The sequence below is a fragment of the Anser anser genome (genome assembly GCF_964211835.1).
Source record: "Anser anser genome assembly, chromosome: 2".
Lineage (NCBI taxonomy): Eukaryota > Metazoa > Chordata > Aves > Anseriformes > Anatidae > Anser > Anser anser.
Window position 1 is genome coordinate 101,525,322 of NC_139721.1, and position 18,440 is coordinate 101,543,761.

The following is an 18,440-nucleotide window of genomic DNA, read 5'->3' on the forward strand; positions in this document are numbered from 1 at the left end:
AGTTGTGAAGTTCAGTAGGAATCTGATAAAACCACAAATGAGCTACCTAAAGGAACAGCAGTGTTGTGAAACCACTGTCGAGGATAGCTGAAAGGGAAAACTGTTCCAGTGGTCAACAGTGTGTAATTTAACAGACCTGAAAAGAAGGCAGCTCTTGGCTGCCCCTGTTTTCATGTATGGCTTTTAAAAATGTTTCAGAACCTCTCACACGTTGTACTCCCACTAATACTGAAAGTTTGAGGGCAGAATTTGTGAGAGAAATGCAAATATTTGAACTTCAAAAATAAGAATTTTTCTTGACCCTGAAAATTACTTGCTCTGCTCAAGGTGGCTTATAGCATGCTGACCGTTATATTTGTGATGAGGACAGCATGAGCTTCCTTCAGATACCTCTTTTAATTCAGGCACTGGTAGGAGACACTCAAGGGTTTTGTTTTCATGGCAAAGCATAGACATCAGCAAAATACTGGTATGCTTTATTTAAATATATATAAAGCTCAGTAATTGCAATTAATGTAAGAAAGAGCATGCTCATTCTCCATGATGGGAGGTAGTAAGATCTTTCTATTTACAGAAGTCTCTACTTTACCTATGAGACGAGGTAGATATGAAGTTGTAGGAAAACCTCTCCTCCAGAACAGGTTCCCAGAGAGGGATGCTGACAGTAGAATACTGTGATTTGGCAAATGCAGCTACCTTGGAAAATACACCCTCAGAGCATGACAAAAAGGTTTATTAACACAGTGGCAAAGTTTGAGGTAGCATTCTCTCTTTAAATTTCAGAAAACAGTTAATGTAATTACAAAACATACAGAGAGGGTCATGGGTGTAAAGTTATGGTATATACTGTAACAGCAAAATGTAGCTAAACTAAAGGAAGTTCTGATAAAAACAGGCACACATCTTAAAAAAAAGAATAATCCTGCAGATCGTAGGGAATGCTCAAAAATTTCCCATTAGAACGGAAAGAGCATTTCTAGAATTATTGCTTATAGTAACTGATGTAGGAATACCTTGCTGTGTGTTTGGGGGATTCTCCTCAAGACAGAGATTGACTCTCAGGATGTGTTCCCTGTTCGATTTGTTTGTTTTTTAAAGACATCAGTAAACCAGAAAAACATTTAGTCAGTTTTCCACTTGATTTTTTTCCCACTTCATTTGCATGCTGATCAGTAAGAACATGTTGAATCTGGAGTGTTTCAGCAAATGTATGAGATTGGAATCTGTAAATGGCATGGTATGGATGCCTCATAATGCCCTGCAGTAATTGTAACCGTGAAACTAGTTATCTCTGGAGAGTAATGTTGTAGTGAATTGGATTAGGATAATCTGCTCTTTTATATGAGAAGTCAGAGTACAGATTTTACCGCTGTTGATACTTGGCAGCACCTGAGCTTCTAAGAGGCTTGGGGAAAAGGAAAAAAGATCACATGGCAGAAGTCTGGCCTGGAACCCAGATGGGCTTGTTGTTCTTGCTGTTAAGGCTTGCTGTGTCATCCAACTTCAGCTTTCATCAGGAATGTGAAGTCTGAACATCTGATTTCATTTTCTTTAGCATTTTGGTAGTCAGTTGTGCATCAGCCAGCTGTTTGCAAGCCATTTGTAAAGTACAAATCTAATTCCTGCAAATTCTAAAAGCACAGATTTTAAATGTTGATGCGTTAACAGCCTAGAACACACTTTAAGAAATCCGGTAGGTTTTCTTTATTTTAATATCATTGTACTGTGTTCAACATAGTAGCAGAACTGTGCCTTTTTTTTAGTAACCTACGAGAGAATCTTTCAGTGAAGACAGTTAAAGAAGCAGAGAAGAAACTTCGCCACCTGCTTGCAGACTTGCCACTTCCACCTGAGTTGCCTGGAGGAGCAGAGTTAGCCAAAAGTCCTGAAGAAAAGAAACCAGCAGTTCAGTTACACAGCAAGAGAAGACCAAAGTATGTTTATTACAGTTTTTATATTAAAGTCTATAATGGAAACAGAAGTGATAAGTTTCTTAAAAATGTATTCTATTAAAACCATTTCTACTTTGTAATGACTTCCGTGATACTACTGAGGCTTGAATCAAGCTACATGGTTTATTGCCATAGTAGTAGTAAGGGTTGTCTAGTAATGTCTCAGGAATATTTACTATTGATTTTTTTCACAGTTAAAATAATCCTTAGACATATCACCTGTATTCTTAGAGATTCTTACTGTTTTCTAGAATATGTGGACCACGACATGGTGAAACAAAAGAAAAAGAAATAGACTGGGGAAAGCGCTGTGTGGATAAATTTGATATCATTGGTATTATTGGTGAAGGCACTTACGGGCAAGTTTACAAAGCCAGAGATAAAGACACAGGTAGGTTCAAAAAAATAAATGTAATATTGCACTTTGAAGTCAGTGGGGTTTGGGGGTTTTGTTTTTATAATTAAATAAAATCTGGTATTCGCCCCCCCCAGTGGTTTGAAAATTTTTAGTTGCATTATATATTTTGTTTTCAATCTAGCTTTTGTCTAAATTAAAAACTGAATAAAAAGTCAATCTTTTTCTGCCTTGGAAAGTCATTCATCTGTAAAGTTGTGGTTGAAAGCATAAGCTGAGGGGTATTAATTTCCATGTGTTATTTCTAGAGCTTTGATGCTCTGTACACGATTGAAGAAGTAAAGACAAGAGGGTAAATACTCAGGGGACACAAAACGGCACCCTAGACAGGGTGGTACAGAATAACGAAGTTTATAAAAAGGCTGCAAGGGTGAAAGGAACTATGCAGAAGATTTAGCTGTTTTCCTTCTTTGTACACTGATCAACACTAGCTGGCAGTAGGAAGAGAAGGTATCTCTGTGCCATGCCGGCCTGAAGTGTTGCATATCAGGTATTTTTCTTGCAGGAACGTAACTTACAAATATCGTGTAAAACTAATGCTCAAATAAGCAGTCACCATTATGATATGCAGGAATGTTGTCACCACTTCTAAGTAGATAATGCAGTGAAATTTATTTCCTCACATGTGCTATACCTTGCTAGTTTTGTGTTCAATTAGTAGTTCTCTCTGACTGCTTGCCCTTCTGGCTTAATTGTACATGCCTTGAATAGGGTATAATTTTCTACTTCAGTAACTGAAGCACATAGGATCATATACCAGCCTCAGTTCCTTCTGGTCTCCAGAAGAATGAGCAATGTAATTACACTTTCTTTTCCATTCTTCACCTGTGCTTGTCTGAGTTTGCAAACTTTAGTTTTTAAGCTGAGCTGTCACAGATCTTACTTTTTTACTTCCTTCCTTTGGAGCCATTGCAAATCATTGTTAGGAGCTTCTTTCTGCTGTCCTGTTCTTTGCACAGCTAAATTTCTAATCCCATCATAACCAGATCGGCCTCTTTGGCAGCTTCAGGTTGTGTGTGTGTGGCAGTCATTTCTTTACCTCTAGTAGAATTTGTTGCTTTCTGTATTGAATGGGTCTGTATAATTCCAGCAAACGTTCCACCTTTCCACCCAGCCTTGAATTGAAATCCTGTGTAAGGAGTGACATCACGGCCTTTAGCTACATTTTAACAGGCTCTGCAGTGGGCTTTCAAACCAAGTATGTTGAAGAGAGTGGGCAAAGCTGTTCTTTTGGAGACCAGTCCAAAGCTGATGCCACACGTTTAAAAAAAAAAAAAAAAGCTATTCTCACATGGCTTTTGAGAATGGAGTGTGTTTGGATCCATGGTCTGGATATTTCAAATGCTAGCAAAGGAGAATTTGCACTTCTCTACAATGGCATCTGTCCTGCCCCTTAGGCTGTAACAGCTACTGATGAATTTTATCAAAGCATTTGAATGTGTTCTGTGCTTGCAGCACTTGCTCCTTGCACAACTACTTCGCTCAAAATGAATAAAGGTTAGAGTCTGTTTACTCTAATTTTGCAGCTTCTGATGTTACGGTGATCTCCAGTACCTGCATTGTTGTCTTTTCTGGAACAGAGCTTCATGGTGCCTAGAAAATTGCACAATGATTCTTTTATAGAAATTCAAAAGATACAAAGATTTCATTAGATCCTGTGTTATTACTGCTTCCCTTACTGTTTGCTACACCATCTCATCTTTTTGGTATGATCTGAGAGTCAATACCTTATGAGGTTTAAGAACAGGTCTTGCTGCATTAGTAAGATGCTTAGAGACAAAAGCTACAACATTGGGATCTACTTCCTTCCTTCTTCCTTATCACAGCCCTAGTTCTTCTCACATCCAGTTTATGGGGCAACTTGCTGTAATTTTGCTGTCTGATGGATTGCCGTAAAAGTCCATAAATCTATTAGGAGTTTGTAGATAACATCTGAGCCTCTTGAGTTCCAATAGTAATATCTATTTTCCATCACTTGCATAAGGGAAGAGCTTGACTATGCATGCTTATAGTCTGTGAGCCCTCTCCATTAATTCTTTATTGGGACCACCACAGTGTGAACCTGAATGTTCACATCGCCATGTCCATGTGTCTACCTTAGCTTCCTCTAGAGATGTCACAAATTATTAGCCCTGATGAATCCTGTTCTGTTGCTTCTGTGTTAATTTCCAGCTGAATTTGTCTTGAGTCATACTGGAACATTACATATTGCATGTGTGCTATGCACAGTGGTGCAGAATAAGCCCTTTTTAGAGCTAACATAGATAGCTGTGTTGTCAGTAAGCTTCCCCAAGAACCCCAAATGGTTGAGCCGGCATACATTTTTTAGATATCCTCAATCATGGCTAGATCATACATCTGCTATTTTGCAGAATCTAGCTTCATCCAGGCCATCCTGCAATAAAATAAATGAGGGAAATTTCTTCTCACTGTAAACGTAACAGTGACACTTCTGTTTGTAGAAAGTATACTGATAAGTAGTAGAACTCTTTAGTTGTCTGCCTTATATCTTAAACTGTAGTATTTCTCTCCAGATACATGCATGAGAATTTGAACAAAATTGTTATTTCTCAGTGCTGCCTCAGGACTTAACAACTTTGCTGGTGTATTGGTAAAGATATGATCAGGAGCCTGGGTTATAGGGTTCTTACTTTATCAGTACTGGAGTTTATATTCTCCTGACTGCCATGGAGTTACAAAATTCCTCAGTTGTGGTTCTGCATCGTATGCCCACCAAGAATCAGTCTACGTGATAAGATCTTTACTTTGAGGGAAAATGTGTCATCAGAGGCATTGCATTTAGAGGAAAACATCCTGGTAGGTGTTTTTCATAACATACATTTCCTTCTCCAAGTTATCTCCTCCTGAGTCCCAAGTGCTTCTGCTGCTACTGGTATCTTAGTCCTTCTGATAGCAAGAGAAGTTTTTGATAAAGGTACTGTGCTCTCCTGGTGGCCAGAGTTCCTCAGTGCCGTGCCTCCTGCTATTTGAAGAAGCACCTCAGAGGCCCCTCTGTGCCCACCCTTCCAGTCAGGGTGTGTCTTCTATGCCTCTTGTGCCCATGCTAATCTGTACAGCACGTCCCAGTATGCCAGTGGTAATCTTTTTGCCTTTGCCTTTGGAGGGTTTTTGGGTGCTGGCATAGGCTGTGCCTTTCAGTCCCAAATGTCTTCCTTTCTTCTCAGACAACCTTAAACTTTACATACGTGAGGTATGTTGCTTGATTATCTGCTCCTATCCCTTGAAGCTATAGCTAAAGAGGACTAAGAGACCTTTATTTGCTCCATTTTGGTGGCCATCTTCTCCCTGAACTTGCTAACGAATGAAGAATGTTTGCTACTCTGCCATCTCAGAACAAAATAGCTGAATAGCTTGGCAAGTCTTTTCCTCTCTCAACAATCATTCCTCAATGGGATCTTCACCAGTTCACGTCATCTGGATGGGTGATTAGAACCGATGGCCGACTCTTTCCTCCTTCGTTTCTGATGAAGTTTTCCTGAGGTAGTCACTTTTTCAGTAAGTGTAATAGCAGGGTTCCCTTATTTTAGGGGGGACCACTTTGTTGTCAGAAACCTGCTGAGGTGAGGAATCAGTTTGCACTTTTTTTTTTGACTTAGCAACTCATTTCTGAAACTTTGCTCTTGTATTTTGTATTTGTTCTTCAACATGTGAGGCACACTCTTTTTGTCAACAAAAACCAAAGTATTCAGGAAAGCTTTTTACTTCACTTGGTGGATTGGTTAAAACATAAGGGACTGTTTCGGAGCCTAATTCCTACTTAAGTTACAAGACAGCAAAGGAGGTTGTGACTGTGCACTGCTGTTGGTGGCCTCCTTGTAGAACACCCCGATTCCCATGGTATGCATCAATCTTTGTTCGTCCTTTCTGATTAAGCTCTTGAGAGAGCAGTTCTCTTAAAGGGTTGTTCAACCAGTATCTCTGATAACCTTCTCTGTTCTGGAGTTTTATGAGCAGTGTTGTTTAGTGTTGCTTGGAATGTGAATATATACATAACCGCTTGAGAGGAAGATTACCTATCTGTAGCTGTTTTTCAGCATATTTTATCTGTATGACTGTACATCAGCAAACTGCATCCTTCCAAGTCTGAAGGAGGGGTTTGGGGAGTTCTGAGGCAAGGATGTTTTTTTTTTTTTCTTAGGGATGTATGGGAGACACGTAGAGGAAGAGTTGCTTACACTTCTGCAAGTACTGTATTAAAATAACATAAACGTTTGAATTCTTTTGACTTTCAGTGCTTGCACTGAAAAGCTGTGGGTGTAAATATATTTACAGACAGCTTGTACCTAAGAAGAACAGTTGGTAGTAAAACCCTGGGCAGCCAGTTCCAGCTGACCCTGCTGGATCAGGAGGGGTGGATTGGATGATCTTAAGAGGTCCCTTCCAACCACAACTATTATGTGGTAACTCTTCAGGTCTTTGTAAAACACGTTTCTCACTGAAAGACAAGAACTTTCTTCTGCATTCTGAGCTGTGGTGATGCAGTACTCATAAATCCATAGCAGGCATAGGCTTATGTTGCTAAAGCTGCTGTTAATAATCACCGTTACATAGGGGGTAATTGGTAGACCAGGCGTGGAAGATCAGGACACAGGTAAGAGATGTACACAGGAGGAAGATAGGTCTTAGAACAGTTAGTTGAAAACTAATACATATAATTTTGCCTCTCTGTGTGATTATTTCTCAACAGTGGTTAATTTTGTTTCTGTTCAGCATGGCACTGATACAGGCACCAAAATGTTAACTGTTTAGTTTACTGTCTCAATTCAGAAATAGTAACAGTTGGGAAGGGTTTTTAAATCCTATAGATTAACTGCTAATTTTATATTTTTTATTTGCATTTTCTTTTAGGAGAAATGGTGGCACTAAAGAAAGTGCGTTTGGATAATGAAAAAGAAGGGTTTCCAATTACAGCTATTCGGGAGATTAAGATTCTTCGACAGCTTAATCACCAAAGCATTATCAACATGAAGGAAATAGTGACAGATAAGGAAGATGCTTTGGACTTCAAGAAAGATAAAGGTATGCATGCTAGCACAGGGTAGCTCTTTCTGACCCTGTTCTTAATGCAGTAGGCTGCAATGCTGGAACTGAAATTTCATTTAAAAAAAAAAGTTGGAAATCGTGACACTTGAGAAGGGGTTATGATTGTGACTTAATTACTGATAGAAGTCCTTCACTTAACTCACCTATGCCTTTTGCTGATTAAAAAAAAAATATTTTTTGAATGTTTTGTGCAGTAAAAAAAAAAAACTTAATTCCAGTTTTGAGAAACAGATGTTTGACTGTGACACATGGATTAAGGAGACCAGCAACAATGGGAAGCTCTTATATGTGAGTTTTTTTTTAGCCTTTTACTTTCCTCACAGCGTTTTCTCATACAATTTGGAATATTGAAGGCTCAACATTGAAGCGATGTTTCACTCTAGGTGTTAGTCTTGTTTGGATTTTGTTTCATTCCATTTTTTTCAGAGTTAGGCATGTGTGTTGAAGGACAGAACGATAAAAGTGTTTTTTGCCTAAATTGAAGGCTTGCACTCTTTGAAAGAAGAGATGACTAACTAGGAACAATGGCTACTTGTACATTTGTTCCGATTTAGTTAAAGTATTATTCCTGAAATTAGCACTTTTTCTGCTACATCCTGTTAAGCTGCAAGAAAGTAAATAATGTAACCGTTCTGCTATTAACATTAATATTTTGGTTTCTTCAGTGCTAAGTCTGGCTTGTCTGAGTTACTGCAACCTCCTTAGCCTGGAGAATCAAGTAAACAATGGAAATTGTGCAGTGTTGCTGCGTGGTACTTTTGATACCAAGCAGTTGTTTGAAAAAAGTGGTCATTTTGTCTTTGGAGGCCATTTTCTTCTAGCTACAAGTCTTATAAACCTATCATTCGGGGGTATTTTTGTGCCCTGTGGGCATCTCCATGCATGGGCTGGCTGAAAGGGGTGTTAGGAGTGTGTAACCTGTATTGCTTCCCTGTTCTCCCACCCAGAGTTCCATACAGCATGTCTAGCACCAGTGTGGGTAGAAAACAATAAATGTACTACATAGGCAGCAGAAACACCAGGTGATGTTGTCATAAGTCAGAAGATGGTTGACAGAGTAAGACAGGAATTAAGTTCTTTTTCTAGTCTCTTTAGAAAGTAGCATACTTTGGAGGAAATACAGTGTTGTCATTTTTTTTATCATTTAAAAGTAGAAAGCATCTAGCAAAACAGTTTCTCTAGATATGTGCAGGTTCAGTGGTCAGCACCCTCTTTGAACTCTGATTCTGCAACAGCTAGCTTAGGCTTTCCATGTGAAATGTACTGAGTTTTAATTAGGTCTAACCTACTTGGTGAATGAGATCACATTGAACCTTGACTTAAGTATTAGAGTCTCATTAATTAATTTTCTCCATTTCTGCTTGGTGCAATGTCTAGGACTGAGTTGTAAAATTTTTGGTGCATTTCAAACTTGTTCTCATTAATTTCAAATGTGTTTTTTTGTCTAAGTCTGTATTTGTGCTTTTGATATTGCTTTCAATTTAATTTCACATTCCTGTTTAACAGCTTATTAAAACAATTACATTTTCAGAAAATTGCACGAGAAGGGGCTTCTCTGGAGATACAAGAATAAAATTAGCTTTTGGTAGACTCTTGAAAGCATTAATATGGCAATAAGACTGCTATTATGATTTTTCTCTGAAAAGATGGAAGCTGTTTATTTTTTTGGGCTCCTGCAGTCTGTATTTCTCTAATGAGTATTTCATTGTGAAATGGAGATTTATAGCTGAGTAGTTTGGGGCAAGCTGTAGCCTACGTAGGGAGCGAAAGCAAATGGGAAGTTCAGTCATTTTCATGGTAAACCACTGTGAACATGCAAGTGGTAGTAACATGTCTTATTGAAGCAGAAATTACAGTAGAATAAGTGTTTTGCCCTTTCATGAACATGCTTATGCTTAGTGCGTGTTATGAGTATCTTAGCTTTGGAATATAGTTCTTACAAAACCCTTCTGAAATCTCATTTATGAAAGTAGGGAATGAGACTGTTTCTGCCAACACACTTTCTTCTAGTTAGTGAAGTTAATTTTGGTCTAAGGTTGCCTGTCATCTCCTGACCTGTTTGTTACTCATCTACTCGTTCACTTAAGTTTGTTTTTTGTTCTTTATTTTTTAATTGGGATTTCAGTAATTCGAAATGCAGCATATGTAGTAATTAAATATCGGGCACTCTTTATACAGTGTGTGCTTTAAGGATGCTTTTTAAGATGTTAACATTGGTTTGCAAACCAGCAGTGGCTTGTACCACTTTGTCCTGATACTTTGAGCTGTGTTATATGATTTGTCGCTTAAAAATGTATGTCTTCCTAACTTTTGAGTATCTGTCTTTCTGTGATATTTTCAACAGTATTTTACTTCTAAAGAAAGTGGAAGAAAAATATATCTTATGTTTTACCCTGACCAGCTTGGGATGTAAACTCAACAATAGCAGTAGCTTGAATAGAAAGGATTTGTTTTATTCTCTCTAGGCCAACCATGAGAAAAGGAAATGTAACACATTGGAGCAGTGAGTTGCAGGTGTTAAGAGTATTTTCATCAATGGAAATGCAGCACAGCAAATGGCATCGTAGTGTTTATAAACTGGGAACATACACAGCTATGTAGAATATATGTGGATCTGTTGTACTGAAGATCTGAATTTTTTACCTTTATAGTCTTTAGTGTGCATGAGACGTGCTTGATGGTAAAGTTGGAGAACAGTGTTACTGATTTAGTGTAGCATCTTGATTCTGATGCACAATCCTATTGGGTAGAACACATGTCTTGGGTTTGGTAAGAAGGAGTATCTGTTCTGTATGTTTCTCTAGTGGTTTATCTGAATATAGGCTTTTCTTCCCCTTCCTGTCATTCAGAGCTTACACATAAGCTCAGGGATGGGACACATGACTCATAGTTTGTATTCTGTCTTGTATGTTTGTCTATGTACCAGTTGATTAAGTTGATTACATAAATAAAAATCTGCTGAACATACTGTTAAAATTTCCTCTGCTTCTCTGAGGACATTGAGCCTTATTTGGCTTGATAACACCAATGACCCACTTCATGCCACTCAATATTTTTCTGAATCACAGAACTCTGGTTATTCTTATTGAAAATGTTCTCACAGTGAGCCAGTACAGGAGTAGTTGTGGGTGTCAGTCTTTCATGGTAATAGAAGCAACCTGATACCGTTGATACTTGTGACCAAGTCTGCTGCCAACTGTACTCTTCCTTCACTTTTCCTGTTTGTTTGATGGTAGTTCAAATTAACTGGGGTTTATATCCATGAGCTTCAGTTCATGTCATTTTGTAGCTGGGTTTGGAGCAGGATTGTAATTTGCAGAAGCTCTTTGTCCTCTCATTATTTTTTTTGTCTGAGAGTTTGTGTTATGTTACCTATGCAATAGTGATTGAAGAAAGCAATGTTTGATTAAAATAACTATTTGTTAAGTATATTTATTCATAGTCCTATGACAAACTATTTGAACCATTTTGTCAAAGTTGGCAAGAGGAAAAGGCCTTTCTTACCCTGGGCTTGTCAGCTCTGGTTTGTGTTCTCTTGATTAGCCTGTCATTCATATGACTGGAATTTCTTAGGTCTCTCTCTCTGTTTTCTTTGTGCACCTGAGGTGGTCCTCTAATGCTTAGTTGCCTGTTTATCAGCTGTGAGCTGTTTGCATTTGATCAGTCTAGTTTTGGAACTGCCACAATCTTTTTTTTTTTAACTAAACACACAGAGTGCCTGCCCTACCTGTTGTTATTCTGAATGTAAAACCACATTGACACATGCAGACTGGCTTGTCTTCCTCTTAACTGGAAGAGGCAGTTTTCACTTGCTAACCCAAGGGAAAACATAATTTTGCATGGAAGACTCTGATCAAAAAATGTATGTAACACTGGAGCTTATTTGTTTGGGGTTTTTTGAGTGTTTGAACTGCGTGTGGCTGTTTCTATAATTCATTCTGAAATCTAAGCTATTTTAGCAAGGTTCAATTTTGAATTTGCAGTACAAAAAACAATGGACCCTTTTAGGCCTGAAGTCAGTATCTATCCCAACAGTACTGTCCTGCACTTATCAAAAGGACTCCAAGTCTGTGGTACTTTGTTATATGACTAGCTAGTTACTTTCTCGTAGCCATCAAGGAGTACTTTGTCTGAAAGCTTGCTGTTTGGAAGGAGTCCGTGACAGCAATCATGCAGTCAGTCATCGGAGTGCTTGACTACAGGATTTTCTCTACTCCTGTTGTACCTAGTTTGAACTGGGCTTCCTGGGAAGTCTGCTAGGAAATGGAAAACTCAGTGAATACATACTGCCTGGAGTCGTTCAGAAGGGTTAAAAGACAAAAACACTGCATTTTGGTTTTGCGTTGCTCTTATGGTTGAGTGAATGACTGAAGAGATGCTGCTAAAGTGCAGATCTAAGTAGATATGTTGTTTTCTTGTTGGTGAGTGAAATTAGATGAATGCTGACCCAGCTGTGGGAACTTTCTTTTAGTATTACAATGCAAAAAGAGAGACATCTGTGGAAGAAAGAATGGTTCTTCCTCTAGGCATTTGTTGTTGGGCAAGACACCAAGGGCTGCTTTTTCTTTAGTTGCTGATGGGTCATGGTCAGCTTGCAAGATGGAGAACATCTCTGGTGAATTCAGGAGTTTGTATCCTCTCTGTTTTGAGGAGTTGTCACTGTATTTCTGCATGTATATTGGTGTAAAAGGGTATTTAGGTGTCAAAATTCCTCTGTTCCCATGCTTGTTTCGCTTCCAGCTCAAGCAGTCTCAAATTCCAGTTATCCTGCTGCCTCCTCTCTGATCCTCCTGCCTGCAAAGCAGCTTGTTGGAGCTTAGGCTGTTATACCCAATGCTTACAAAAACAAACCAATTTCAAATTCAGAAACCTCTAATGATCTATAGCTTGCCTTGCTGCTCCTGAAATAGCTGATAGAAACTTTTTACCCAAAGTCTTCACACTACCGGTAACTTATCAGAGTAGTGTGACTGCCTGAGTGATCCTTTCTATTTCTGTGAGCTGTACTGAACTCTGGTTTGGAATTAATTAGTCTTCAGCAGAAAAGTTCTGGTTTTATTAGACTGTCTTAAGCAGAAAGACTTGTTCTGTCTTGTGATACCTGCATGGAAAAACAAATATGGCAGTGATGCTTTCTTTAGTCTTAAGATGATTAATTCACAGACATCTTTGGTATTTCTCAAATTAGTATTAGTAAATAGGTTTTTATGACCCAAGTAGAAAGAAAAGATGCATGTCTGTTTTTCTAAAAGCGCTGTAACTTCAAGGAATTGTTGGATGATTTCTTCTTTAATTTTCAAGCTTCGCTTTATACAATTGTGTGTTTAAAACCATCTTGGAATACAGTATATCATGAGTCCTGGAGGAAGAGCATTAAGGAAATGGAAGAGTAAATACAATCCAATTATCTCTAATCAATCAAGCAAAAAATATCTATGTAAAGCAGAGAAGAAGCTGAGGAGGCTTATTAGTGAAATGAAAATCTGTTCAACAACTCAGCACTGTATGCACCACTCATGGAATGAGGCAGGGCTCCCTTTACAAAGCATTCTTATTTTTCAGGGTACTCCTGTAATGCATATATACAAGGATTGAGTTAAGATTATCACATAATAAGGCATCTCTGGTCTCTCAGTTCCTCTGATCTGTTTTTAATCAGACATTTTGAAGAACCCCAAACACTTTCCCCGTGAAATAACAGCTTGTAAGCTAATATTTTCCAAATGTAATCTTTTTAGGTTTTTGTATTATCCCCCTTCATCTTTTGCTCTAAGCACTTGTATCTTGGTTTGGAAACAGATGCGTAACTTGATGTCCTGCTTTCTCAGATTTGTTTTGAGTTGATGGCAGTCTGAAAACAGACTTACAAGTGCAAAGTATGTTTTTTGAGGTTGTTTGGCCCATCAGAAAATGCTTTATATATAATAGATTTTGTCATATTTTGTAGACTTACCATGCTGTATGCATAGCTCTACAGCATTATATATAGTCCAGCTCATTTAGTGTTTTGATTGAGAAAACTGTATTACTTTTAGAGATTCACGACTGGAAATGTATGAACAGGAAAAGGAGAGGTGTTAATCCTTCAGTTATTCTAAACCAGTATCTCACTTTCTGACCCTTATCCATCTTAACTAACGAAGTGGTCTAAAGGATGAGTTTTTCTAAATGCAGACAAAAGGAGTAAGGCTAGAGTTGTTTCCATCCACGAATCTCCTTTATTTATTCTGTACTTCCTTAATAGATTAGGCTGCTATCTGTTATCCCATATTCAGAAGTAGGCAATATTCTTACTCTTCAGCTGCTCTAGCTGCTGCTCTGTCAACAATAAGGATTCCTATTATCTTGGTAGATGAAGGAATGGAGATCAGCTGCATGTATTAGCAAAGGAAAGTGGGCAAAGACACAACATCCCTTTCGGTGCTCTCTTGCAGCACGTGGAAATGGACTGTAGGCTGCCTGCTGCCCCACAGGTACTCTATTTATCAGGGAGTGCAGGTCTTTAACATATAGCAATAAAAAGAGTAACGTTAAAGCCAAATAAGTAACTGTGGGTTCATTTGAATTGCATACACTATTGAAACAAAGCGTTAGGTGCTTTTATGACATTGCTTCCAGAAATGTGGATATTGGGCAAAGTTAGCATGAAACAGAGTCATATTAAGACATAACCTCCAAGCTATCGAACATCATGGCCTCATAAAGGAAAGAATGATTCTTCTGTCTGCTGTTTTCCTTTTTGAGGAATAAGTCCTTGTGGCATTTTATATGGTGCTTGTTGCAGTTAAACTAAAGGGTGCTGTAAACTCAAATTAAGTATACTGTAATATGCTTATTATACTATGCTGTAATAAGCAGACTTTTGCCTATGCACAGTTCACTCCTTCTTCCTGAATATTGATAGTTTCTTTTCCTATTACAAAGGATCAGACCACCTGAAAACGCATGGAGATTTGAAATGATCAAGCAGAATAAAGCAATTGGTTTTGGTGACTACTGACCTCTTCTCAGAAAATGGCACCGCACTTGTCTAGAAATAAAATAGCAGAAATTTCACTTCAGTTTGCTTAGTAACCTTCTTGCAACTATGATCTCTTCTAAAAAAATAAGTTTGAATAATACTGAGAATCAGATTTGTGATAGCTAGACTGCCAAGGCTAGTATCCTATTTTTAATGGTTTCTCATAACCAATCAAGAAGGTTAAGCTTTGGCAGTTTTCAAACCCTAACATTGTTTAATAGGTAGATAGTAATGCACAGGAATAATGGATCTGTGCATTTGCCCTTGCTCTGATATGGGAGGAACTTTTTTTATATTTTTCCCTCATACTGTTCTAGTGTACGGTTATTAATGAGAGCTGCAGAGAATACAAATACCTGGATGTCATCTTCCAGGACTACTCTTTTTTTTTTTTTTTTTTATGAATCGTCTCCATTGTAAGCTTTCCTTCTTTCATGAGGGTACCAATTTTGTTTGCCACTCATAAATAGCGGTGAAAAACCCTGGGAGCTAGTAGACAGCAGGAAATTGTTCAAGGCATGGAGCCTGCTTTGCATATAAAAGAGGAGACTGGGTTCAGGTGGCTGAACAGGTCTGAAACCCCTCTGACCCTTCCCAGTCTTTGTCCTTGTCATGTAGCCTGCTGCCATGACAGGGTTAACTTTCATTTGTATTCCGGAATGAGGAGATACCAGCATCATTGGCATTCAGTTTTGTTGAGCTGACATCCTCTGAAGGGCATGTCTAGATTATTCTGGCACTGCTGCATTAGTATCAGGTGCTTTGTTTCAAGGGATTTTAAAACCTTCCCTGCTTCATCCTTCAGCAGCTGTCAGTGAGGCTGACCTAATGCCAGGTTGCTAGCTGTCTTGCTTTCAACGACCAAGATTTGGAGCCTCTGTGCTTACAATGTGCTGAACTGGTGAACTGCCCTGGTGAGCTTGTTTATGCAGATATTGAAACTCTGCAAACTTCTGGTTCCATATGGCTTAACACATATTTCATTCCTTTTCTTGAAGTGCTGGGATTGGGTTGTACCTAGTTGGCTTACCTTCTGCTCTAGCTCCTCTGAGCATATGGATGGCTGTTTTATGACCAGTATTTTGCTTCCTCCATACAACATACAACTGGACAAAAAGAGGTGGTTTAAAAACTGTGAGCCCTGAGTGTCTTAGGCAGTGGTCTGTAGTTTAGCTGCTCTTCACTGATCTTTGTCTCAAGTTAAACGCTTGCTGTGTGAGTACTCATTTTTTCCTGTTGAAGTACTAAATATCAGATGTAGTTTAAAGTTGGTGATTTAGCACTTTTTCTTCCCTTTTTAGCTACTATGCAAGAAAGTACATCAGTTTGCTAAAATTTGACTGCGCATAAATGTTTTTAGCAAGCTGACTTGCCATGTTTGCTTCAAGACTTTTACTATCTTCCAAATTGAAACTTCTTGCTTTGGAACTAGAGCCTGTAATGAGCTCGTGTTGGGCAGAAGCTTTTTGTTCTTCAGAGTGGTGGCTTTGAAATCTTTTGGGGAGGTTTCTGAAAATGGAAGCGGAAGTTAAGTGGAAGTTAGATGAAAGTTAAGAAAACCTTAAATATGGTTTCTGCATTGCAACCAGTGCTCTGCTGGGTCTGCATTGTCTCTGCCCCAGAGTTAAGAAGGAGGAGAAGAATTTGGTACTAAACCAAGTGCATTGTGCTGGGGGTTGGTTATTGCTGCCTCAGATGTACTTAGCACTTTTCTTCTTTAAGAATACCTACATATATCAAAGGCCCTTGGTTTTAATATGTTTGTTATGGAGTAAGACGGGCTAATGCAAGATAAGGCCAGATTCTGTAATGCTTAATGTACGCATGTGGCAACTTGCGATATGAACTTCATCTTCGTAGAGCTGCTGTTGCTAATAGCTTAGTTCTTTCTCATTTTGTCTTTTCTTGTAGGTACTTCTAGTCTAAGAAAGACAGGCTTACTTCTGACCCAATTCCATGCTGAAAGCTTAAAAATAAGCCCAAGAATCATGACAGATGAACTCATGCTGTATATATTTTGTGCTTCTAGATTTCTCCACAAAAATTATAGGGAATACTAACCCAGTTAAACTTTATTTAAACAAAATGGTGGTTTTGATGGAGAGCTATAGGGAGGGTAAATGTCTGTCTAAGAGCATTGTGTTGTAGAATTACATTTGCTTTCACAAACATTTGGTGATTAGAATTATTGCTTACATGAAAAAGCAATGTTATGAAAATATTTTACTGCACTGTATTTCATTGTTATGATGGGAAATGAGGTGCAGCTAAAAATATTTCAAAAAATGTAAAGAATTGTGTGAAAAATACTCCCGACTTTCAAAAGCAGGGAGCAAGAATGTTTTTGACTGCTGATAAATCTGTTTTTCTGTTTCCTTTACCCCCTCCCCCTTATTTTCCTAGGTGCATTTTACCTGGTGTTTGAATATATGGACCATGACTTGATGGGACTGCTGGAATCTGGTTTGGTTCATTTTAATGAAAATCATATAAAGTCATTTATGAGACAGCTGATGGAGGGTTTGGCCTATTGCCATAAGAAGAACTTTTTGCACAGAGATATCAAATGTTCAAATATTCTACTAAATAATAGGTATGGATATTGCTTTGAGTATGTAAAAACCTGTATTCAAGATCATGTTTAAATCTTTTTGTAATCTTTATAGTTCACCTGTTTTAAGCTGTTAGCCAATATTTTATTATATGCCTAGCTTCTTTAAAATCAATTGTAAAAAACTTATCTGGTAATGTTACTGCTTAACGCTGGATCCTGCAGTTGTTTTTTAAACTTACCTGTCTCAAAATATCAGGATTAAAACTTGAATCTGCTAGGTCAGAGTATGGGGGGAAATTATCTAAGTTCAAATACTATAAAATAGAATTTTAGGAAATAAAAATACATTAAAATAGAATTTTAGGAAATAAGTGTTTGTGTATTTTACCATCTCATTTCAAAATGAAGTGTGGATAGACTGGTTCTTTGTGGCAGGAGGTCCTTGTTAGTTAGGATAATGCTTTAAAATGATACTCAATCAGGCATTTTCAAACATGTTTTGGCTTGCAGTTACTGCTGTAATCAAATGGAGAGAAGAATTTGTTTCTTTTTTTAACCACTTGCGATTATAAGCCATGTTAATAAATATGCTTTTGTTCAGTATAAATCAGAAGAACTGCAATTTACAGTTAGGAAGGCTATTGAGAGCAAGATACATCACTTTGTTACTGTGTAAACCTTTTGCTTCTCTATCTTGAATTCTTATACCTGTATCTCAAAGCAGACAAGGTAGAAGTACAGAACACACAGAGAAGGACAGCTAAGATTGGTCAGAGAGTGGAAGGAGACGGATTATAAAAACTGTCACTTTTCATTTTGAAGGGGACGTATGGTTGGAGTGTGAAAAATTATGAAGCTAGCAGATAACTGTAATACAGAACTCCTGTTCATCACATCCAATGTACTAAAACCAGGGAACAACTGTAGAAACTAGCAAGAGAGAGGCTTATGGCAGATAAGAGAGTATCTTTACAGAGCAGGTAGTCAGCTTCTGGAATGTTTACCCAGGAGTTTTTCAGGGTAGTGTTAGGAGACTCGGAAAGGGATGAGACAGATTCGTGGACAGGATCATTAAAACCTACTGAGGGGAATAGACAGGGATCTCTAACTCAGTGATTATTGCTGGTGGCTGAGTACAGGGAAGGTGAGCCTCAAAGTGGCTCACACATTCTGTGTAAAAATCTGTTCATGCCACTGGTGGAGATGGAAAACTGGGCAAAAAACATCAGAGGTCTCATTTGGTAGGGTCCTAGTTTTATCCCAGGTTTCTCCAAATTGAATTTTCCGTTTTTTTCCTCCTTTTCTTGCTTAAATTAGTGCTAGACTTTTCTCAGCTCTGGATCCCACCACAGCCTTGCCAGATTCTGATAAAGATACTTACCTTACACATGCCTTCACATCACTCACCTTGTCCATTCACCTAGTCTTGCTTGG

General features: G+C 38.2%; 1 protein-coding gene across 6 annotated transcripts in view; it reads left to right on the forward strand.

Moving 5' to 3' along the window:
- CDK13 (cyclin dependent kinase 13) overlaps nt 1-18,440 on the forward strand; it is a 52,072-nt gene that overhangs the window by 14,074 nt on the left and 19,558 nt on the right. For all 6 annotated transcript variants that reach the window (XM_083822397.1, XM_083822399.1, XM_083822400.1 and 3 more), the window contains exons 3-6: nt 1,764-1,934; nt 2,204-2,343; nt 7,237-7,407; nt 16,856-17,045. In XM_083822397.1, coding sequence (XP_083678523.1) covers nt 1,764-1,934; nt 2,204-2,343; nt 7,237-7,407; nt 16,856-17,045 — 672 coding nt within the window. The remainder of the gene's footprint in view (nt 1-1,763; nt 1,935-2,203; nt 2,344-7,236; nt 7,408-16,855; nt 17,046-18,440) is intronic.